Here is a 16,798-nt window from a genome sequence, read left to right as displayed (position 1 = left end):
GATGGCTTTTGATTGCAAATAAATGCCATCCTTTTAAGAGCCGAGACCACATTGCCTCATGTTTACACTGTCCAACCGTCGTCACTAATGGTGTTACTATTCAAATATGTAATCAAACTAACACACTCCTCTCTTGTAGGTGAAATCTAACTAACCTATCCACACATTTTAGCTCAATATATAACCGGGTGACTTAAGATGTACATGCATGCTTATAAAAATGGAACACGGGCAAACACCTCACATGGTTTTCCTGTCAGTCCACTGCTTGAATTTTTGTAAGTTTTGGATCATCTTAACACCCCATGATTTTATTTCCACTTGTTTTGTCTGTCACTTGCTATATTTTTTTTTATACAATGTGAACCACAGCTGAAACAACGCCTATTTCTGTCTGACAAATATCTGTCTAACATTTTAATATTGCTTTCCTTTTCAGAGTGTTTCTAATAAGAAGCCTGCAGCCAAAGGCATGAAAGATGATGATGATAGGTCTGGACCCCTCTTTGTCCTTATCCCCAATGCTAAGGAGCAGAGGATCAAAGAGGAGAAACAACTGAAGGTACCTAATTCTTGTTTAATTTTATTTGGACATACATACGTTTTACTTTGGTATACATCACACATTATAATTCACAATTTCACATGTCCAAAGGGTAGTAGGAGGAGTAGGAAGAAGCAGAGCTTATTCAGTGCTACCCGCTTTTCGTTTCACATCAATTGCTAATAGATTTGTTCACTTCCTATTCAACATGTGCCCTTTGCCAGTTCTGAAATAACATAAGAAAATGATAAAGCAATATAACAATGTGTTACAATGAAGTTAAGATTTGTAAATCAATATAAATAAATGGTATGACACTCATTAAAAAAGAAGTTAATTGTATACACATACACTTACAGAAGTAAGTGCAGTCAGTTGTCATTTGACATAGCATTGTACAGGTATTTCTCTGTGGTTCAGATTGTTTGACGTGCGAGTGTTTCATTACTCGCTGAGTGACAGCTGCCATCTTGCACAATAGAAGTTAAGAGGTAATGAAGCCTAGACAGTAAAACTGTCCCAATGTGACTGATTTTAGGCAGTCTGTCACACTGCTAGTCAAGTCAATAACTGAGAACGAACATCCATCATGTTGCAACTATTTAGATCAGTCTACGTGTACCATCATTATTTGTGAAAATGCATGTTGCAGCTGTCACTTGTTGCTATCCGTTGCGGACAGTGCATTTAGTACCTGGGCCTTTAGTGGGGACTTCAGCGACCCAATCCACCTCTTGATACCACCACCATCACGTCATAATTATACCAACCATCAACAATATGCCAAAAGACAAAATAACAATGTGTGACATCATAGAATTGAGGATGAATACAGTATTACTAAAACAAGAAACCCAATTACCTTTTATTTTCAAATACATCGTCTCTAAACAACTCCAAACCTCTACACTACATCATCATCTGGAGCAATTCAGATTCAATATTTATCTAATAACGTGACAAAAGCATAAACAATGTAATAAAATACATCACACTCACCACACTCTCGTTTGCGCTGGTCTGAAAGACTTCCAGTGGAAGGGGTGAACAAACCCTTTCACAGGCTGACTAATATTTAAAATACACTCATTATCAAAATTTTAAGACCAGTTGGAAAAATGGCAATTTACATTTTACACTGTTGGATCTTAAAGAGGTTCTAAGTAGAGCTTCTAAATATAAAAATAACAAAAGGAAGTGAGACAAACATTTTTTTAGAGGAAGCAAATGGGCTGCGAGAGGCCTTGCTTGCCCAGCTCAAAAATCCAACTGCATTCATAGAAAGATTTTTGCCTTTGCCATCAAGAGATCATGACAGTGTGAGTACTTGACAGAAAACATTCAATCCACATTTTTACCAAGATGTTGGCTTTTTAAGGCTGTGGTCAACTTTTTTTCTGCCTATTTCACTTGGATGGATGTTTGCAATAAACTGCTTGCTCAAAAAAATTATTTGTGTCTCTCCCATTTTTTCTTTTTGCATTTTGAAGCACTGCTTAGAACCTCCTTAAGATTCAACACTGCAAAATGTAAATTCTTACACAATTTTTCGAATATATACCCACTTATTTGTTCATATAACACGCACAGAACGGTGGTCAAAACCATGTCGGTCGTCTTTCTTTGTGTCTGAACAGGCTCATTTAAGTGCTGTGCTGTTCATGTATGATGCTTTCAAGCACTTTGGCGTTTTGTTTTGGTGTTAGGCATAGGCTTTGATACTGTACATCAACCAATCGGACAGAGAAATGCTAACATTACTGTATGCCTGCGAGCTGGACCTATGAGGCGAATCTGAAATGATTTTTTAAAAACCAGCCTTATTACTAATAGTATTTAAGTGACATGGGCCAGCACTCTTGATTCTGAAGGCCCTGGGCAGATTACATTGACATGGCAGCACAATGAAGCAGAAATCAGAATATAGGCCAGTGCTTCTTGTAGTGTTTAGACCAGCAGAGAAGGCTTTGCCTGCCCTGACAGCACACCACTGATACAGTATATCTGAACTTCTCATGTGAGGTGGGTATACATGGCCATATAACCTAAATCTGAGAACTATTGATATTCAGATCTTGAAGTGGAACTTCATCACTCCTCGAGATGAGTATGTGGAGCAGCTTAAAACTCAGATGTCTACCTGCTTTGCCAAGTGGCTTCAGGATGAGCTCTTCCACATGGACTTCCAGAGACATGTTAAGGCCATTAGCGTCATGATTGAGGTGAGTGCTCTTGTGTTTCTCCTTTTCCTGTGAAATTGTTGGTAGAGATATGGGTCTTTTATTTTTGTGGATGTATGGGAATATACTCTGCTTTCAAAACAGTCATTACATTTATATATCATATGTATTGCACAGAGGTTGGAGAATGAGAGTGATGCCACCATAAGCTGTCTGGACCTGATTCTCAAGTGGTTCACTCTGCGCTTCTTTGACACAAACACCACAGTCCTGATGAAGGTGCTGGAGTATTTGAAGCTATTATTTGCCATGCTCAACAGAGAGAACTATCATCTCACAGAGTATGAGGCAAACTCATTCATTCCCTACCTTATACTCAAGGTCAGCACACATCGCACTTGCCAAGATAAGCCTGCTCTTAGAATCATCTTAATTGTTGTTTAATTTTTATTTATTTATTTATTTTTTTTAAGGTTGGCGAGTCAAAGGATGTGGTTCGTAAAGATGTTCGGGCAATACTCACCATGCTGTGTAAGGTTTACCCTGCCTCCAAGGTCTTCCCTTATCTCATGGATGGTACAAAGTCCAAAAACTCCAAACAAAGAGCTGGTAGGTCCCAACTCACTGGAGTTCCATTAAATCATTATGTTTCACTGATCCACTGTAAATACCTTTTCTCACTATATGGTGTCTTTGGGTCAATGTTTACAGAATGTCTGGAAGAGTTGGGTTGTTTGATAGAAGGCTATGGAATGAATGTATGCCAACCAACTCCAGCCAAGTCTCTAAAAGAGATTGCAGTTCATATTGGTGATAGAGACACATCTGTCCGCAATGCTGCCCTGAACACAGTAGTGGCTGTCTACAATGTCTGTGGAGACCAAGTCTATAAACTCATTGGAAATGTAAGTTTAACAGTTTCAACAGTCTAGGTCAGTGTTTCCCAACCTTATTTGAGCCAAAGCACATATTTTACATTAGAAAAATCTCACAAAATGTTACCAAAAGAATGTGTTCTCCTCCCATTCTGTGTGGAAGTGATAGGTTTTTCGCTTCTTACTTTGTCCTTCTTCCCCACTCTGTTTGAAACCCTTTCGTAAGTTTAGAACAAATAAATTGGAGGCTAAGTAATTAGCTCGGTAGCTTGCTATATGTTATGGGCGGCAGCTGTCTCTTATGTGTAGTGGTCCGGTAGCCTGTGCAAAGTGTTGTAAACAAAGAATAATAGTAGTTTAAAGGTGACTATAGAGGTGTTTTTTTAATGTCTGCAGGGCTCAATGGTAAAAAACGTATTTTGAAAGTCATAATCAAGTTTTCTATGCTCTAACTACGAAACTCCATTGTGGAAATTCACTTACCAAGATCGTGTCTGGAAGCCATTAACGGCGATAAACGAGGGACGACTGTATACACTACACAACACAAGTTGTTTACATACCTGCAGCCATAGCGGAAGAGCATTTAATTGTTCTGCCTATCACTCTTAGTTGCTGCCATAGATAGATAAGAGATAAATCATTTGGAGTAAAGAATCATTTCTGGACTAATTAGGTGAAGTTGAATAATTTTCTGCAGCACACCTGATGATCTCACGACACACTATTACGCAGAGTGGTTGGGAATCACTGGTCTGGGTGGACTACAATCTCAACCCCAAAATTGACTGCTTCCATCCTTCCCAGTTATCAGAGAAAGATATGAGCATGTTGGAGGAGAGGATCAAGCGTTCTTCAGCAAAGAAGACTGCTGCTGCTCCAGCTAAGCAGAGTGCTACTGAAAGGTCTCAAAGAGATCACCCAGTTAACCCCAATGGCACTTTCCTACGCAGGTCTACTCCACAGGAAGACCCCAACAAACTCAAGTAGGTCATCGCTCTGCCGGGGAACGAGGGAGTGGGGGATGACTGGAAGTAGAAAATTCGTCCTTTTTGTGAAGCGTTATATTTCCAGATAAATACTGTACATATTCATGTTTCTATCATGATGGTAACGGTGACTTATTGAGCCTTAGATCTTTATAGATTTGAAACAAGTCATCATTAAGAAAACATAGTTTAGTGACTATCTGAATTTCCACATACACAATATCACCATTTCTCTCAAATATTGTTCACAAATCTGTCTAAATCTGTGATAGTGAGCACTTCTCCTTTGCTGAGATAACCCATCCCACCTCACAGGTGTGCCATATCAAGATGCTGATTAGTGCACAGGTGTGCCTTAAACTGCCCACAATAAAAGGCCACTCTGAAATGTCCAGTTTTATCACACAGCAAAATACCACAGATGTCGCAAGATTTGAGGGGGCGTGCAATTGGCATGCTGACAGCAGGAATGTCAACTAGAGCTGTTGCTCGTGTATTGAATGTTCATTTCTCTACCATACGCCGTTTTCAAAGGCCTTTCAGAGAATTTGGCAGTACATCCAACCAGCCTCACAACCTCTCTTCACTTCCGATATGATACCACAATTGCAGCCTTGAATATCGGCTTACACCGATATTGATTCGATATCAATACGACATACATACCATTTATTATTTTTTTAAGTGTGGAATGTTGAAAAAGCACAAATCATACACAATTTTATTACTCATTTTGTAGTTTAGAATGTTAAAGGCTTGATCAAAGTGATATTAGTCAAACACAGAATAGCACGTAACAGTAGGTATGAGGAAAAACTCACCTATTTATTTCTTTATGCATGTGGGGTATAGTTTTAATCATAATGTAGTGGCCGCTAGGCATAATATGGAGAGATTCGAGGTGCTCAATGCAGCGTTTAAAGTTGAACCTGACATCTCTCCCTACCGCTAGGGGCTCGCTCTTTTCTGTTATAGCCAACGACTTTTTGCCGTCCCGTTCATATGCGCGATGAAGTTCGTCGTATTAAACTGTCTCAGTTCTGTGCCACCACGGGAAACTTGTGCATGACAAGTTTTGCACTCAGCTGCAACTTCTTTTTACTGCCACACAGCTGACATCACTCCTGCTCCTTGCTAGCATTCAAGCACATGGGCTCTATCCGGTCACTGCTTGATAGACATGCTGTGGCAGAGTCTGGAATCACTGCCTGTACCCGAGTGCCAATATCGGAGATTTGAGATGCCTGCCGATAATCAGATATTGTTTTTCTGCTGATATCGCCCTGATATCAGTTATCAATATTGGCACATCCTTAGTGCCTACTTGAGTTGGAAGCTGAGCAGCATTGCTATTAAATCATAAAAGAACAAATGAGCATAGTACTAAAACAGAAACTGCTTAAATTGAATAAATGTCTAAACTGATTGAAGCGCTTGTTAAATGGTATGGTTTAGTGCTATAGTGCAAGTGCAAGTTACTATAACCCCAATCAATTGTATTGCGCATACTATTATCACAAACAGTTGCATAAAAACATGTTGACCTCAGTGTAAATAATCACTGCTTAATCTGGGCGGTTGAACTTTTATAAGCACCCCCACACCCACCCCATTTCTTTCACCAAGACTAATTTGGTGAAATGCTGTTTATGTTGTTGGTGTCTCTCTTTTCTTCTTATCCTGTTTTTAATAGTCTTGCATGTTTAGATGCGCTTAACACATGTGCTACATGGACAAAATCATTTCAGGCACTCTAGTTAGGTTGCACTTTGTAGTTTGGTAGTCTGGCCCAGACCAAACTATGTATTTAAAAAAATATATATACATGGTTTACACATTTGAGATGTTTTCCGTATCTAAGGCTGCAAAATTTGAATGCATATGCATGAAGTCACAACCTGATTGGTCTTCGTTGACGTATTACATTACAAAACAGATTTTCCCTTTAAAAAAAAACAACAAAAAACAAAAGGGCTGCTGTCTTTTTAAATGTTGAATACATTTACATTTAAGCGAAAGTGAAATGGACCAGAGTTTCTTTCCAAGTGGAGCCAGCTCTCCAAGCTGTGCGGTTCTGCTTGTTTAGTGCACAAAAGGGTTCAGATGATAGCATTCACACATGACCAGATGACCCACACTAGCAGAGCAATTGCACCAGAGTTTGTCCATATGGCATACTTAAGGCTTAAAAAGCCAACTGTCTGTGGAAGCAAACATTGTGTGTCTTTTACCTGCCTGAATGGTGGACAAGTTACCTGCATGTCTCTTAACCCCTCATCTTTTTTCCCTGTGATTTCCTCCTTTCTGTATTCTCCCTGCCTTCCTTTCTGGAGCAGAATTATGTATCGCACTTATAGGATGTGAGTATTTTTTCTTCCTCTCTCATGACTCTGTGTCCATGGCAAAAAGTTCAGAATGCCATTCCGTCATCAAATATTAAATGAACACAAATGCTGTCATTTTAATATTTTTCTTTTTCTTTTCTTGTACTGTGCAATGTTCATCTCTTCCCTTGATGCGACTTTTATTCTGTCATCACTCATAATTTTAGTTGCTCTGTGTAGCGGTATCAAAAGGTCCATGTACTATTAGGTCAAATAGTTAATTTACGGTATGAATGCCTAGGTTTTCTATACCGTAATTTCCGGTGTATAAGCTGCTACATTTTTTTTTAAACTTTGAAACCTGTGGCTTATACAGCAGTGCGGGCAATTTATGGTCATGTTCTAATATCGTGACATTTCCTTTACTTCAGAACTACTGCTAATCGTTTAAATACTGTGCTGCTTGCGAGTCAGTGAGGAAACAGGAGCTGTTTCTTTGGCAGGAGCCAATCACGAGCTATAAGGGAACTCACAATGAGCTTGTCAACGCATCCAAAATCATAGGAGGTCATTACTCAGTATAACAGTCTGACTCACCGTGTCATCTTAGAAAGAACTCTAAAATCATCACAGCAACTTAACACTGAAAAGGTAGGTGAGAAACAGAGTACCAATACGCGTTTAGAATAAAAAATATATATTTTAACGGCTTCCTATCATGCATTTCTCCCCAGCAAAGCATTTCCCTGGCTGTGGCCATGTTCTATCTAATATGACACCGTCAGTCAGGCTGTTATGTTGAGTAATGACATCCTGCGATTTCCGACGGGTTGACCAGCTCATCGGGAGTTTTTTTCATAGCTCACGATTGGTTCCTGTTAAATAAAGACCTACCTGGTCCTCACGGACTTGTGCGTGCCACAATATGCCATTTTATGACGTGGACATGTGCGGCTTATAGTCCGGTGCGGCTTGTACAGTATATGTACTGATCTGTTTTTCTCTCCTAAATTTAGTGGGTGCGGCTTAAACACCAGTGCATCTTATACTCCGGAAATTACGGTACTTCATCTAAAAATGTATGATGTCTGGTCGTGGTGGTATTAAAGCTAGTGGAACCACAAAAAAATGGGAATGGAGGACTAGCGCTGTGTGATATGGTAGTATGCTAATAGGCATATCCCGTAATATGAGCGTGGATGAAAGGATGTTTAGTAAAAGTAATGTTTCATTAGTTGTGTGGCGGTGCGCACTCAGTGTGCACATGCATGACTCTTTTACATTACACATTATAGCGATCCCTTTTTATAATACGCCACACAGAGTGAACAGCAGGAAAATGAGGAAAAAGGCAAACGCTCCCACACCCGCACAGCTTTCCAGGAGAACCAAATTCATTTTTTTTAACAACTTACACTGATTGTTTCTAAATGGTATTGTTTCATTTTATATCAAACCTTTTGGTACTGTGAGCAAAGAAAAGGGAAAGTCTTGTTGCTGTTTGATTCTTAGCGTTAGCTGCTTGAAAAGTAGCAAAATTTGTATGATTTGGGAACAAATGCATTTCTTTTGGAGGTAAGATGCACTGATTAGTTAACAATCAGACCTGAAATATTGTACCTTTTCCCTACCTATCTCAGCCAAGCCCGTCAGAATGCCCAGCACAGCGAGTCCTCTCACATGCCTATTCCCAAAGAGTTCCAGTTAGACCTGGACATGATTGAGACAGACCACAGCAGAGTGGGTGAGCTGCCAGACCTCGTCCAACACAAGCTAGATGAGCTTCTGGAGCCTTTTGTCATTCCTGAGCCCAAGTAAGTCTATCTGACATGCTCTGTTTATAAAGCAGATGTTTTAATGCTGCTTTGTTTTGTCTTACCAGGATGCGTGCCGTCTCCCCACACTTTGATGACCTCCACAACAGCACAGCTTCCACGATAAACTTTGTTATCTCTCAAGTGGCCAGCGGGGACATCAACACAAGCATACAAGCACTTGCACAGGTACGAAGCACGGGTTTCCCTTTTGTGTGTGTGGTACTCTCAGCCTGTTATCTCAACTACGATGCTTCAAACACTTGGTACTGCTTACAATGCAGACCAATAAATATTAGATAGGCTAAAGTGTTTTGTCCCCACAGATTGACGAGGTGTTGTGGCAAGAGAACAAAGCAGAGGTCATGTCAGGACACATAGACCAGTTCCTCATTGCTACCTTCATGCAGCTCAGGCTCATCTATAATACCCACATGGCTGATGACAGGCTGGACAAGAAGGACATATTTAAATTATATAGCTGCATCCTCGGCAACATGCTGTCTGTGAGTCTCCTCATGTGATTCATTTACCAGCAGAGCCTGAGTTTGAAACACTTGATAGACCACCTTTTTCTTGTCTGTCCTCAGTTGTTCTCTTTGGAGTCTTTGGCGAGAGAGGCTTCCATGGGTGTGTTGAAGGACCTGATGCATGGTCTCATAACACTGATGCTGGACAGCAGGGTGGAGGACATAGAAGAAGGGCAGCAGGTCATCAGATCTGTCAACTTGGTCGTAGTCAGAGTCCTGGAAAAGTCTGACCAGACCAACATTACCAGGTTAGTGTGTCCTGATTGTTAACCAACAGAGAAATGAATGCTAACTGTTATGCATGCTGAAGTTTTACAAGACAAATCTTTTGCAGCCTATATGGGTGGCATCAGGATGTTGATGGCACGTCCACTACTTTTTAAAATAACTAACATTAAGTTTCCTATCATACGGTCCCATTCCTATTGCTCAAAGATCATGGAGTACATTTGCATGTTGCTGTGATCTGTAAAGTAGTGTTAGTCTTCATTTCATTTGCCAACAGGATTTCTGGGGTCACATAATTTATCAGATTCATTACCGCCGTCCCTCGCCACTTCGCGCTTTGAATTTTGCAACTTCACGCTCAGTTTTTCAAAAATATTAATAAATCATGCTGTTTTGTGGTTAAATACAGCTTATTGTTAATCAAAACATGCATATTTAAGAGACTGTTATGTATTTTTGCCTAAATTAAGCATTTTCAAGCATAAAAATGATTCAATGAACCAAAATACAAATACAGTCAAACCTGTCTTTAGCAGCCACTAAAGGGAGACGGCAAAATGTCCGCTATAGGCAGGTGACCGTTATAGACAGGTTGGCGGCCATTTTGAATGTTGACCAGTAGAGGGCACTGTGGGACTGCAGATAAAAGTTGTAAAGAACTACATGTACTACTGTAGGTTAATAAACCGCTGTTAATAAAGCGATTAAAGTGCATCGGCGACGTGAGTCTCTCCTTCCCCACAACAAGGGGCATTACAGTATTGACCAGTGCACATTGTCTCACACCAGGAAATAAACGGTGTCACTGTCTGCAACAAGCTCCACAGAAGACGGCTTTTTTTATGTCGAACTGACAGTTTGTGTGGATCTTGTGATTGATTGTGACAGAGCTACGACTCAATAATTAAAGTCTACACACGACGGCTTCATTGCTTAAAAAAACAAAACTTTTTCGTGCATGAAGCTTCTGCTTGAGTCGGCATTTTGGCTGCTATATGCGGTCAGATAGTGACCAAGGGATACAAAATGTTTTGACTGTACAGTATAAGGCTTTTAAAAGTCTTCTACACTGGTCCACTAGGTGTCAGTAATGCAGGGGTCACCAACGTTTTTCCTTGTGAGAGCTACTTTTACAAAAAGAAAATGGCCAAGAGCTCATTTTTGTAACATTTATTTTCAGAGCTTATTTTAAACCCAAACAAAGCGAATACGCTTGTTTTACCAGAACGTTAACAAAATGCTGGTGTCCACAACTCACATTTTGTATTTCAGAATGCATTTCTTTCTACTGTTCTTTCATTATTAACTGAAAACCTGAATGAAAAGAAGGCTTGCGGGCACCTCATGTGGTCGTGGGGGGCTACCTGGTGCCCGCGGGCACCACGTTGGTGACCCCTGCAGTAATGTTTTGGTGACACACACGTGCCAGACTTGATTGCTGGAACAGGCTTTTATTATAGGATTTGAATTATTTCACAACAGGCACAATAATTCCTAATAAAAATCCCTCATAAAAACACGTGCTGCTGTTGTGACCGTACCCCACGGTAAGCTAAACTCAACTCTGAACCTCGATATCACTTCCAGTCTGCCTTTTATTCATCCCCGAGGGACATTTTTTTCATACTGCTCATAAGCAAGCAACTATGAAAGAGGAGTGAAATGAAGTGGTGATTTTGACATGCCCCACAGCGAGTTTTCTGAACCAACGCCACCTCGGTTGTGACGTCACTGCCAGACTACGTTCCGGGAACCAGATTCAAACACATGCAGCCATGAACTCGCAGCAAAGCCAAAGAAGTGACATTCAAAACAATAACCCAATAATAACATTCACTGATATTGTGTTGTGATAACCATGATATAACACACACTGTCAGTATTTGACACTGACACCTGGAAAATGAAAGACCAGTTAACCCTGAAATGAAGCCCCATAGTATCATTCTAAGATGTGTCGAATAGATATAGTAAAAAAAAAAATGTTAAAAATGTAAAAAAAAACAAACAAAAAACAACTATTTACTTACTGAAACTGACAAATCGACTGCAAGCAATTCATGTCAAGAACACTTAAAGGTGACACCGGCAACCAGATGCAAACAAGCACAGCCAAGAACGCACACAGGAAGTGACACATTCACAACAGTAATAACATTCACTAATATTGTGTTGTGAGGAGTATGGAATGTTTTCCTGGCAGTGATAGCTACAACAGATTAGCCGCCTCGCAAGCGCGTCAGTTAGGAATTAGCATTGCATTAGCCGTCAGCACTAGGCTGGCTACCATGGAGCATATTAGCAGCGGAAATGTGAAGTGACTTACTGCCACCTTGGCACGCTTTTCCACGCCTTGTGTTTTTTTTTTTTTTTTTTAAAGCCCAAAAAAGGCATTGCAGCTGCGTGCAAAACTTGCCATGCACGAGTGTTCCCGTGGTGGCACAGAAGCTGGGGAATTTTAATGCGATCAAACCCATCGCGCATTTGAAAAATGCCATGAAGATTTTCACAACACCATGTCTCCTAGAACATCCACCGCTGTTTAAGGTCTGGCCTTCCCTGGTTAGGCCGCTGCCCCTGCGACGCGACCTCTAATAAGCAGAAGAAGATGGATAGCTGATGAATGCATTAATTTACATGTTTATTATTGAATTTGACTTTTCCTTGCAGCGCCCTGCTGGTGATGCTTCAAGACACTTTGGTCTCAACAGCAGGGTCTCCCATGTTCTCTGAACTCGTGATGAAGGCAAGTGTCCAAGCTGAGGACATTAACCTCTTCCAGTTTTAGAAACCCAAAGTGTTAATGAGCAGTTTGGAAAGACGTCTGAATGAACATGTGCTTGTGTGTGTACACCCAGTGCCTGTGGAGGCTTATCCGCCACCTCCCGGAAACCATCAACAGTATCAACCTTGATCGGATTTTATTCGACGTCCACAACATCATGAAGGTTTTCCCCAAAGAAAAACGGAAGCAACTGAAGAGTGATGTCCCACACCGAACCCTCAAGACTCTCTTACATACCCTCTGCAAGCTTACGGGAGCTCAGGTAACAAGCTCAGTCTATGCAAATTTGGAAGAAACTATACATTTTTTTTTCTGCTTCTAGGCTTCCCAGCAGTTAGTTTGAGTACTGTGAAATACTGTAGAAATAAATTGCAGTAAAGTTTTTTTCATTAACTGACAAATACTTGAGGCAAAGCAGACAAGCCAATGAATGTATGTGCCAAACTCCTTTGTGTCAGAATTCAAATAGTCAATTATAATGTTCAGCACAGTTTATACATGCACTGCACCTTGTAAGGAGTTATATATGCAGTATATATGTTTGTCTTTAAAATTTTGTTTCTTTGTAAATAATTGACAGATCCTGGACCACCTGTCCATGATTGAGAACCGGAATGAGTCTGAATTAGAGGCCCATTTGAGGCGGGTTGTCAAACACGCTGGTAACCTGTCAGGCAGCAAGAGTGACCGCGGTAATGAGAAGACTGGTCTGCACACGGTGAGAAATGCACGAAACGCAAATTTGTGCAATTGCGTGTTCAGTTACTTTTGAGTAGTAAATGCGGTAGAGCTCAGAGAGGACTGGTATGTGATGATTTTATTGTTTATGCATCCCTTGTTTGTGTGTCCTGTTGTCTTTTATTAGACTGATTTGCTAACATTGCTGTGGTGAAATTATTTTGATTGGCTACTTTCATCTGTTTCTCCTCATTTCATTGTCAGCTCTTGATAAAGAGGTGAAGTGTGCCGTAAAGTTAAAGAAAATCTACAGGAATGAGGTGTCCTTTGTTTGCAATGTTTTCTTCCCAGGAGGATCGGTTGTCAAAGGCAAAGGTCAGTGACATTCTGTCCGAAATCTTCAAGAAGATTGGCTCAAAGGAGAACACCAAGGAGGTGAGTTTCAGAGCAGTACTGAAACGGCTAAAACATTCAGATGTGTTTTGAATATTGTACGCTAATGACCCCCAGGGGCTAACAGAGCTGTACGAGTACAAACAAAAGTATACAGATGTGGACCTGGAACCATTCCTCAAGAACTCGTCCCCATTCTTCCAAAGCTACGTGGAGCGAGGACTTCGAATGATTGAGTCAGAGCGAGAGGGCAAACCTCGCATCCAGAACCCAACAGGTGAGACTGGAGACGAAAAGCGTCACTCAGCTTTTTCACCCGATAGGAGTGTACAGTCATGTGTGGTTCTGCAGTGATTGCACAGCACGGTGCTGACAACACTCTGAGTGGAAACAATGAAGATCTAAAGCCTGCTATGTACTACGAGAGACTCAAGATCCTCCGTCAGAGACAAGGCCTGGAAAACACCTCTAGAGTGAGTTTCTAATGCACACTGAGACCATTAACATTTTAATATCATACAGTAATGACAATGACAATGTTTTGGAGTTTTATAGCGCTTTTCAGTATACACTTTACAATACAGCCTGCTTATTTAAACTTAAGATAAAGCAGTGGTTCTCACAGTCCTGTACCCCTTCATACAGTTGACCTAAAGTCATGCAACCGACTCCTGCACACTTTAAAAAAAACAAACCACAATAAGCACAAAATAAAACATCTTAGTTTAATATATTTAATTAATTCCATGATTATATCGGGTTTTTTTATTATTAGAAAATGAAGTCTTTAGAGAAGCACGTCCTCAATTGTTCCTTCATGAACGCAAGCACATGTACCAGGAGTCTTCAAGGGCTCGTATGTGCTGGAGAAGCTGCTTTAAAACATATTATTCATAACAATTGGTGACAATCTGCGGTAAGATGTGAACTGTGGGCTTTTTGCTATTTTGCTGTGGTTGGCCACAATATGGCATGCAAAGAATAATCAGTAAAACAATGCAATTAACACAGACATAATTGTGAAAACAGTACAGAACTCAATACAAGGCTTCTTACTGAGCTAAATGGGCATATCAGCTCAAGTATCTTATGATTGTGCACCAAACAAAAATGCACACTCGCACTCAGCACAGAGCATAAATGACACATTATACGCCGGCACTGTTTATCACAAATGAGCCTTTATTCAAAGTATGTACATGTTGCAAATAAGTTTACAATGGGAGTTGAATAGTGCATCTGTAATACTTCCTGATGTGATTAACGAAGAATTCACTTTTTATATATATGTATCTTCTATTTACCCTTTGCTCACCTTCTGCAGGGTGTTAGCGGAAGTGACGATGAGGCCAAACGAGCCCCCATCTCCTCCCTGCTGTCTTCCAAGCCATCGGTGGCCTCTTCCACCGACATGCTCCAAAGCAAGCTCTCGCAGCTCAAAGAGTCCCGAGAGCTCTGCCAGCAGGAACACAACAACGCTCAGTCCCGCTCCCCGTCACACGCGCACACCCGCTCGGCCTCGCCAGCAGGCAACCTGGATGACCTGAAGAAACGTCTGGAGCGCATCAAGAGCAACAGGCAGTAGGAGCAACACTTCCCTGTTGTAGTTGTAGAGCCCTACTGGTGAAAAGCAGCCTCCTCCAGTTACAGCACATTGTGTGTTTCCTCTTCCTGCTCTGGCTTGATGGACTGAAGAAGCTCTTGGAACCTAAACACAACTCTTCCCTCTATATGAAAACAGTAACGGATGTTCAAGTAGTCAAAAATCAAACATGTTTGGCTTCCTTGTAGTTTGGTGCGTTCGGAATGAGCCATGACTCAAATTCAGTCCACACCCCTAGCTCCACCCCTTCCTCGTACTAACACACATCTTTCTCTCACTGTGTGATGCCTAAAATCTTTCTTTTCTTTGTTATGTCAAATTACAATGTGTGTAAATATTTCAAGGTCATTAACAGCATAAGTCATTCGTTGGTTCAAGATAAACAGTTTCCTGCTATGTGTTTGTGGAGATACTTGATATTAGACTACACGGTTGTGATTGCTGTTCAGATGCCGCTTGTGACTGTCCCCTTGTGGCCAAACACTGTCAAGACCTACAGGAACTTGTGTGGTGATCTGAAGTTGTTTTTGCGTTGACGCCACTTGAAGGAACATGGCTTTTACCCGCAGGGTGATGACACATGCCAAAAGGGCTTTGAAATTCAGTTAATTGGGTTTAAGTGTCTTGATTTCAACTTCTGACCCGAAATCTATAGTATCTATGTAATGTTTCACAGAGTGGCTGTAAATATTGTATGTAATGTCCTCATTTAACACCCAGACAAGTTATTTTGGAAAATGAGTCCAGAGGCAATGTGTGCGCCACTGTAAAGCTGTGTGTTCAGCTCTTCATCCCATTTGAGGATGTTTTCTTGGCCCTGGTTGGAGAGAGCATGGCATGGTGTCAGTGATTTGTATTTTCCCATGTAAATAACATTTGCTTTGGTAAACCCACTGCTTAATTGCAACAATGTTATTTTGTAGGGCTTCTTTTGAAGATTAAAGTGATTATATTTGTTCTGTAGCTGAACGTTGAACCTCTGCAACAAATAACATTTTGTTTTTGTATTTAATTACAATTTTGGTCATCTCTTAACGTTGTCTTGCGCCATTGTTCCTTGCATAATCCGTGGGGGGGGGGATGGCAATAAAGTGATGTTTTTTTTTTATTTTAAATGATACTGTGTTTGAGTCTTACATCATTTCAAGTGTGCAGGAATTAAACTCCTAACTTCATTTCATATACGTCACGGCTGTCCAAACTTTTTCCACCGAGGGCCACATTCTGAAAGCTGAAAGGATGTAAGGGCCACTTTGATATTTTGTAAACCAACACAGAGAGATATGCTAAGAAGCTATATGGAGCTCAAGAAAAACTGCATTTCAGCTTTTTTAATGTAGGTGAAATGTTACTAAAAATGATGTGGTTTTTTTTTCCATAATATAAGTTTATTCTTGTAAAATTGCTACTTTTGTTCTTTCGATTATGACTGTTTTTCATAATATTTTGACTTTATTCCTGTAAAATTACAACTGTTTTTTCAAATTTTTTTTTTTTTAATTTCCCAACTATTTCATTTCAGCTTCCCTCTTGTAAATTTTCTTCTCGTAATTATAACTTTAGAACTTTAAAAAAAAGAAAATGTATTTTTTCTTTATTTCAACATTGTTACTAAAATATATTCCCTCATTTTACATGTTTATTCTCATAAAATTGCTTTATTTAGTTTTGTAACTTTTTTTCTCATTACAAAACTATTTTTTTCTCTTAATATTTTGACTTTACTCTGGTAAAATTTCAGCTTTTTTTTCAAAATATCTCAACTTTTTTCTTGTATATTTTCTTCTCCTAATATTGTGACTTTATTCCCATGTTATAAATTTTCCCCCAACCTAAGTTTCCAAAAATTACAACT

General features: G+C 40.1%; 1 protein-coding gene across 4 annotated transcripts in view; it reads left to right on the top strand.

Annotated features, from left to right (window-relative positions):
- The window catches only part of ckap5 (cytoskeleton associated protein 5), a 39,731-nt gene extending 23,320 nt beyond the window's left edge, over window positions 1-16,411 (top strand). The window contains exons 28-45 of one of the 4 annotated variants that reach the window (XM_054776950.1): window positions 440-562; window positions 2,617-2,766; window positions 2,902-3,105; window positions 3,198-3,333; window positions 3,436-3,629; window positions 4,407-4,585; window positions 6,925-6,948; window positions 8,553-8,726; window positions 8,795-8,915; window positions 9,053-9,232; window positions 9,317-9,504; window positions 12,155-12,230; window positions 12,343-12,531; window positions 12,850-12,987; window positions 13,299-13,382; window positions 13,458-13,617; window positions 13,692-13,813; window positions 14,665-16,411. In XM_054776950.1, the coding sequence (XP_054632925.1) occupies window positions 440-562; window positions 2,617-2,766; window positions 2,902-3,105; window positions 3,198-3,333; window positions 3,436-3,629; window positions 4,407-4,585; window positions 6,925-6,948; window positions 8,553-8,726; window positions 8,795-8,915; window positions 9,053-9,232; window positions 9,317-9,504; window positions 12,155-12,230; window positions 12,343-12,531; window positions 12,850-12,987; window positions 13,299-13,382; window positions 13,458-13,617; window positions 13,692-13,813; window positions 14,665-14,925 (2,703 nt within the window). In that variant the 3' untranslated portion in view covers window positions 14,926-16,411. The remainder of the gene's footprint in view (window positions 1-439; window positions 563-2,616; window positions 2,767-2,901; window positions 3,106-3,197; window positions 3,334-3,435; window positions 3,630-4,406; window positions 4,586-6,924; window positions 6,949-8,552; window positions 8,727-8,794; window positions 8,916-9,052; window positions 9,233-9,316; window positions 9,505-12,154; window positions 12,231-12,342; window positions 12,532-12,849; window positions 12,988-13,298; window positions 13,383-13,457; window positions 13,618-13,691; window positions 13,814-14,664) is intronic. The other 3 variants (XM_054776952.1, XM_054776951.1, XM_054776953.1) reach the window with 3 other exon arrangements.
- The last annotated feature ends 387 nt before the right edge of the window (window positions 16,412-16,798 follow it).

This window comes from Dunckerocampus dactyliophorus, chromosome 5 (genome assembly GCF_027744805.1).
Source record: "Dunckerocampus dactyliophorus isolate RoL2022-P2 chromosome 5, RoL_Ddac_1.1, whole genome shotgun sequence".
Classification (NCBI taxonomy): domain Eukaryota; kingdom Metazoa; phylum Chordata; class Actinopteri; order Syngnathiformes; family Syngnathidae; genus Dunckerocampus; species Dunckerocampus dactyliophorus.
The sequence above is the reverse complement of the archived record's forward strand: the minus strand, read 5'-3'. Positions and strand labels throughout refer to the sequence as shown.